Source organism: Aquila chrysaetos, chromosome 1, assembly GCF_900496995.4.
Source record: "Aquila chrysaetos chrysaetos chromosome 1, bAquChr1.4, whole genome shotgun sequence".
NCBI classification, from domain to species: Eukaryota; Metazoa; Chordata; class Aves; order Accipitriformes; family Accipitridae; genus Aquila; species Aquila chrysaetos.
This window is the reverse complement of record NC_044004.1, coordinates 68,076,995-68,084,182: the sequence shown is the minus strand read 5'-3', so window position 1 is coordinate 68,084,182 and position 7,188 is coordinate 68,076,995. Positions and strand designations below refer to the sequence as shown.

Here is a 7,188-nt window from a genome sequence, read left to right as displayed (position 1 = left end):
CCCGCGCCCAGCCCTGCGCGGGGGGAGCCGCCGACGGCCGCCGCTCTGTCTTTGTGGCCGCGGCTGCCGCCTCACCGCCGTGGGGACGCCCGCTGCGCCGTGACTGCCGAGGAGGTCGCTGCTGCTGTGGCGTAGCCGGGAGAGCTTGGCGGGGAGGCGAGTCCCGGCGCAGCGGCAGCCATGGGACTGCAGCCCCTGGAGTTCAGCGACTGCTACCTGGACAGCCCCTGGTTCAGGGAGCGGGTGCGAGCCCACGAGGCCGAGCTGGAGAAGACCAATAAGTTTATCAAGGAGTTGCTCAAGGATGGGAAAAATCTGATCGCCGCGACCAAAAGTGAGTGGAGGGGTGCGGGGGGAGACGCCGGCTCGCTGCGGGGGCGGCTCCCGGCGGCTCGGGGCCCGGCGCCGGGAGGTTTCGCCTTTGAGCCGGCGGCGCTTGGCTTTTGTTGCAGCGAGTCTTGCACCGGCTTTCTCCAGCCTCTCCCTTGGGTCCCCCAGCAGCCGCTGTGGGGACGCGGGTCCTCTCCAGCCCCTCGCCCTGGAGAGGGAATAAGGGGGAGCGGCGGCAGCGCCGGCAGCAGCGCTGGGTAACTCCGCTTCTTGCAAGCGCCCGTCGCATCTGCCCGGTCCCTTGGCCGGGCCTGGCTCGTGTGTTTGGCGGTGCCGAGCCCGAAGTGAGCTACTGCTGTGTTAAATCCGCCGAGAGGACTCGGTGTCGAGTTTTACCGGTGCGTTGCAAGCTGGGCGTCTGTGAATTGTGTATTTCAAAATAGCAATGTACGTGTATATGCATTTGTAGTCTGTGAAGAGGCTGCTGAAAACGCACCTTTGTAAAAATTTCAAGTATGTTCAAGAATTACCAGACTTGCAGTTCTGCGGTGGCTGCACCAGTTACCAGTTCTACGTCTTTGGCCTCTTAAAATGTGATGGCGTTTTTTAATTTTGCATTTTACTCGTTGAATATATATATATTTATACGTATATGGTTAGTTATGCTGTGATCTATGTGGGAATCATGTTATTTTCCTTGAATGACCGTGTTAATGCATGTTCTTAACGTAGTGTTGTGGTAATACAATTTCTTCCATTTAACTTAAGATACAGTAGTGCAGTCCCCTAAATATCTAGTAGGGTGATTGACTATACCAATTAGTCAAAGAAAACACTAATGCAGTGCTCTGGCACTGCGTTCTCAAAAGTGTACTTCATCTTTGGTATCGTGGAGAACTTCTGAAGGCAGGGAATCAGGCTTTCGAGGTATTTCCCTTAAAGTAAACTGAGAGGGATTTGGCCAATGGTTTGAGCAGCGTAGCTGCCTGGATGTGGTGATGGTTTTAAAACCTGAGAAAACTCATTTTGTGCAAATAAAGAAACATTCTTTCCTGTTTTTGTCTCTGTTGGATGTGCCTGGGTAAAAAAAGGTAGAAAATGCCATATCAAATTTCACTTGTTTGTAACTCTTGTTCTTTGGCCAGTTAACATTCAGTTATTGCAAATTGCGTTCTTTGGGGATTATTTGAAATCTGTGACCTGAAGTGTCAGTATAAATCATCTTAACTTGGAGTGCAAAGTAAAAAAGTGTCCCTAAACTTGGATAAGAATGGTAGAGGGAAATCATTCCACTTTGCTTCTATTCCTCAAGCATCTAAACAGTGTTTTGGCAACTGCCCACACCATCAGTTTCTCATGTACAGTTACGTACACAGAACTTAATTTGAAAGTGTGGAGCTGATGGTGGTGAGGAAAGCCCTAACTCGTACGAGCCTCCTATCCACAGCAGAATCCCGTGCTAACTTTGACTTGGTGTGCAGCGCGCTTAGCTCTGTGTGGTGGGAGCCAAGGGGGTCAGCGTGCCAAGCAGAGCCACCTGGCCTGAGAGTGTTTGATGAAATACTTAGGGCTAGCCCATGCGAAATATTTAGAGAAGCTATCTGAGGTCCTGCCCAGTGTTCAGGTCTAAGCAATTCCTTCCTTTCTGAGATGACAGTCAGAAATTTTCTTCTCGAGATTAAGTGCTGTACCTTATTCTAACAAACATCTGCGTTTCAGCATACTTGTTTGAGGAGTGGAAACAGAGATTAGATCCTTCCTTACACATTTCAGGTTTTGGTAGTTGTCTCTCTCCTTTAGAGTGCCCTGCATGACAGGTTTGAAGCCGAGTTGTCTTCCTCTGCCACTGGTGAAACAGTGCCACTGTTCAACAGACATGAAAAGATAAATTGAACCAGGAAAACACAAGGAGGAGTTAAAACCCATTAAACCCGCAGTGGTTAGCGTATTGGTCCTTCTTCTGTGTTCAGAAGAAAACACTGGCATCTAAATTCTTTGAGGAACCCGATTTGTTTGCTGTCAGGAAACCAAATGGGATTAATACTTGTTCCAAAAACCAAGCTCGAGAACTGGCCTAGATGCAGAGCTAGCTATTTACCTCTGTCAAAACTGCATTTTCTGCACAAAGACTGGCTTGTCGCAATCTAGAGAATGTGATAATAGAGCAGGGCATTTTGAGAGCTTAGATGACTGTCTCTTAGACAGCAGTTGACTACAATTTTTGGAAAATTGTTTCAGTCTTTTGAACAATAAATGTCATCTTAAGAATAGCTAAAGTGTTTCTCTGTTTCTAGAACCAGATAAATTACAAAATTTACGTCTGTTTTAATTGATATGTGAACGTAATAAGCTTTTCTGAGTGAGCTATAAAATGCAATAGGTGCACTATTGTTCTTAAATTTGTGGGAAATGAAGTGACTGCACTAGAGACCGCCTGCGTTTCCCTCCTTTAGCGCTTTCCTTATTTCACTTGTAAAGCAGCAGATTACAAGAAATGTCGCGAGGATTCTTTAGGTGTGAATAACTGATGTGATTGAATAGATCCCACTTCCTGCTTGACAGACAGCCTGGTAGATCACTGTGATGATGCCTGCACTGGGTTACATCTTGAGAGGTGGGAAACAGATACTGCTACCACTCCCTCTCATCACAGGAGTCATCAGTATCTTGCAGGACAAACCAGTAACCTGATGTGGATCCTCTCTTTGGCTCCTTTCCATTTGTCTCCTCAGTTATGTGGGAGTGTATTTCCCACCTAAAACTCAGAAGAGTTGATTTTGTTAGTATGGGACTAGACTGCTTTAAAAAAAACAACAAAAAAAAGACGATGACAAAAAAAAAGGATCTTTTGCATTCTTAAATTGTTGAGTTTCCAGTATGAAGCATACTTCAAGTGTATCTTCACACTTTTAAGTTTCAGTTGTTTCAAGAATCTGATAGAAAGATAAAGATCGACTCAAAGCCGTCTTGTTTCCTGTGTAATGGTTTGAATCACTGAGTTGTCTAGTTCAAGCTAAATATTGGAAGAATGAATAAACAATAGGTGGCTCTTTCTTTTCTCATGACAGTTAAATATGTTTAAAAGGAGTACAGAAAGACGATTTTTTTTCTACTGTTAGTGATCAGTAAATACAAGCGGTATATATGTATGCCTTTTAAAATAGAAATGCAATATTTCTCAGGGTGTTCCAGTTCAGTTAAACAAGGGAGGATCAAAATAGTTTATAAATAACTTCTGGATGGAGTTAGTTGTTCTTCTGTTGAGAGAAACTGAATTTAAAGGTGCCTGATTGGGGAATCCTTATTCTGAAACGTGAAAGGAACTTGAGAGGTTAGTTCTGAGCTCTTAAAATCTCTGAGATGCAAATTGTTGGAAGCTAAATAATACACTGGGTAAATACTATGTATTTGCTTCCGAGTTCTTCTTCCTATGTCGGTCCAACTCTTGCTCTCTTGATATGAGCGTGAGATTTGTTTGAGGTTTTTGAAGATGTTTTTTTTGGAGGCAAGACGTTTCCATAAATATACAGCAGGAGCTGCCACTTTTTTTGAGACCTCCGGGTGGAGTAGGAAGAGCCAGTGTGAGCAAAGGTTTTGACCCTAGGCATCTCACAGGGGGTTTGTAAAGGATACTTGTGAGTGCGTGCTGACAGCAATTCCACATGCCTGAAAGTAGAGTCTTCCCATTCTTGGATTTAGGCTCAGATCAGAGCAGAATTCTGTTTGGGGCAGCTGCAATGACTTTGTAACCTGATGATGAAGACAGAAGATGAAGAAGCTGGGAAAACAGAAAAGTTGAGTTCCTTAGGAGGCTTTCAAGGGGTGGTCCGTATGCAGTGCCCATCTAAGGGAAGCCTAGACAAAGTTTTTTAGGGAAGGGTGCCCCACGTGGGCCTCTCGGCTAAAATGCATCATAGAGCCTTGCATCAAGTCAGGACCATCTGCTGCCACGTGGGCGCTACAGTATTCAAATACTCTTATCACTTGTGCTAGAATGCAGAGCAGCCACCTTCCTCCACTTGCACCCTGAGAAACTTGCTACCCAGCAGCCCCATTATGTGGTTTTCACTGGGGTAGGCCTGTCCCTTATTACATTGCTGTCTCTATTTCGGCTGAGAGCAGGGTGATTTCTCCTGTACTCTGAGGTTTTGGGTTGTGAGGTCAGTGCTGTGAGGTCTTGGCCATTGTTTTTGGTGCAGCGGAGGCGGAAAACAGACATCCTCACTACCCAGGTCTCTGCAGGCAGCTCAGTGTTCTCAGGCTTTTGGTGATTTTTTTTTTTTCATTGCTATTTTTGTTTTATGTTTTTTATAGAAGGGTTATTCCTTGCACTCCTCCAGACAGAATACAGAACAAGAACCAAATTTCTTTTATCTGTAGAAAGACTTTGTTGGAATATAAAGAGTTACTGATAATTGTTACTGAAGAATGCTGGTTTGCTTCAGGGAGTATTTCGGCATTTGTGAGAACAAAAAATAGTGAATTCTCTTTCGTTTCCTCTGAGGTGTTATTAGTCACTGGTCATTTACAAGTTTGCCATCAAGAAGTTAAGCAGACAGGAAATCTTGTCGGCAGTGGGAATAAAGCCATTCCTAATCCCATCTCTGACCTAGTAGAATAGGCTGAACCTTTCAGTTGACTGAAGAACCTAACCCAAGACCCAGTCTGATGTCTGAGTTGGCCAAACCCCTATTCCTTTTTCTTGGCCAGTTCTTTTAGTGTGTGGTGGTGGTTGACATCTCAGATACTGGTCTAGGTAGGCTTTTGGTCTGACCTGGGATGGATATTATTATGTAACCGTAAAGACTGTTGTAATCCACATAACAACACATCATAAAAGCCACTCAGATCACTAGAGCCACGGTGCTTTTTTTCCTTAAGCACTAATTGTCCATTTTTTAAAGCTTTCCTTAGTGTAATCTGCATTTACGAAACCACTTAGCTGAACGTACAATGTGTGCCGGCTCTCAAAATCTTAGGAATTTTCAGCAGCAGAATTGTTGTTCTACTGACACTCCAGTACATGTCAAAGTAAGGTAAAACAGTTAATATAGAACGTGTCAATAACTTCTAGAAAAGAAATGGACATTCACTAAAGATTTAGAAAGAATCCAAAGACCAAGTAAAAACTAATGTCATTCTTATTTAACAAGGTGGGGGGAGCGAGGAATACTGTAAGAGGGCCTCAGCTGAACTCGTGTGCAAAGTTTCCTAAATCAGCAGTGATTAGTTAGGACTCTATCTTAGATTAATTCACCTTGAATTCAGTGAGAGCTGTGAATTAATAAATCTTTACGTTTAGCTTTTTAGAAAGCAGTTTTAGTTTTAAATTACTACCTCAAAAATGAGCTTAATTTCTGTTATCTTTAGGTGTGATAACAGTAAGCAAATAAATGCTCTAAGTGAACACTCTGAGATTTAAATTTGAAATATACTCTGTCGGGCACAGTTAGATAAAAATTACTGCTAGGGCAGCTCTAGATCCTGTATCGTAAAGGCTACTGAGCAGTATATACCTTTTAAAAAAACCCTTTCTATTGGAATTCAGCTCAATAATGGAAACATTAGAAAACTAAGGCAAACAGGTACTTTGGGGCCCATCTGATACAACTTTCCCTTAAGAAAGAACTGCTTATAAAAACATAGTAGAATGTTGCTTTTCCCTTCCCTTCAAGATAATTGCCACAGCTAGGGCCTAATTAACTAAGACAGTACTTTTTTTTTCTGCTTGTAGATAAAGTTGCTTCTGTATAAGGATCAGGGAAGTCCTTTCTTTTAAGAAAATACTCTGCAGAACATTGCGTTAGCTCCACCCAAAGTAAAGCATTCATTACTGTGTCAGTAGCTATAAAAAGTGTCAAGCTCATTCTGTGGAGGATGCCAGTTTGTCATCTTGAATCATGTCTTTTCAGCTTGGATTACTAACTAGCTCCATTACCTTCTTTGTCCTGTAGATGTTCCACTGTTCATTTTTTTTTTTCTGTATTAAAAGTAGAGCATTGTGCTAGTGAACTAGAAGATGGGATTTCAGAAAAATAAGAATTTTCATGAATTTACCTGGATTTTTTTCAGTGACAAGAGATGTGACTGTTGTTGAATGAAGTGATTCTGTCTTTTAATTGTTTTGGGGAAATATGTAATTTTTAAGCTTAGATACTGTGTAAGCGGGCATTAAAGAGGACACCAGTGATTAGTGTCATTGTCAGTCTTCAGGACAAAAACAATAGAAATAAGTACAGTGGTTTGCAATTTTTAGAGAAGTTGTCTGGTAGATCATGTTGGAAAGTTTTTTCCTGATATTTTTCTTTTTTAATGACAAGCCTTTTAGAAACATAATATTGAATTTTATGGAATCTGAATCCATCATAAGGAGTTGGAAAAAAGGATGGATTTGCCCTACAGTCTGTAAAGTGCAATCACCTGCTTGCAATTAAATAAAGAAAAATAGACCCACTGCTCAGGCTGCATGCAGGTGTGTGCTGTTCCTAAAATTACCTTTTGCTTGCCAGCTCTTTAGTGCAAAAATGTTGCAAATTTTAACAAGCAGCACTTAGGACACCAATACCAGTTCTTAACTCAGTCTAAAATCAACTTCATGGTCTTTAGCGAGGCAGAACATCTCTTTCTGATCGGTACAGATTTTTTTCTAAGGGGGCAGGGAAGGGAGACAACCTGCCCTGGAGCGCTATGAGTTTTTTTTCCTGATGTACAGCAAGGGGAGTAGCGTACAGGCCAGGTGCTCTGCCCTCACTTTGGACAGGGAGCGCTTGGAAACATGTTTTGGAATGGCATGGAAGAGCTGCATCCCAGTACTTCTCCTCTCCAGCTGTTTTTTAACATTACATAATTAACGTATAT

General features: G+C 42.6%; 1 protein-coding gene across 1 annotated transcript in view; it reads left to right on the top strand.

The window, feature by feature from the left end:
• The window catches only part of ARHGAP10 (Rho GTPase activating protein 10), a 154,170-nt gene continuing 146,982 nt past the window's right edge, over positions 1 to 7,188 (top strand). Inside the window, exon 1 of the mRNA XM_030006584.2 lies at positions 1 to 334. Within this exon, the coding sequence (XP_029862444.1) occupies positions 181 to 334 (154 nt within the window). The 5' untranslated portion in view covers positions 1 to 180. The remainder of the gene's footprint in view (positions 335 to 7,188) is intronic.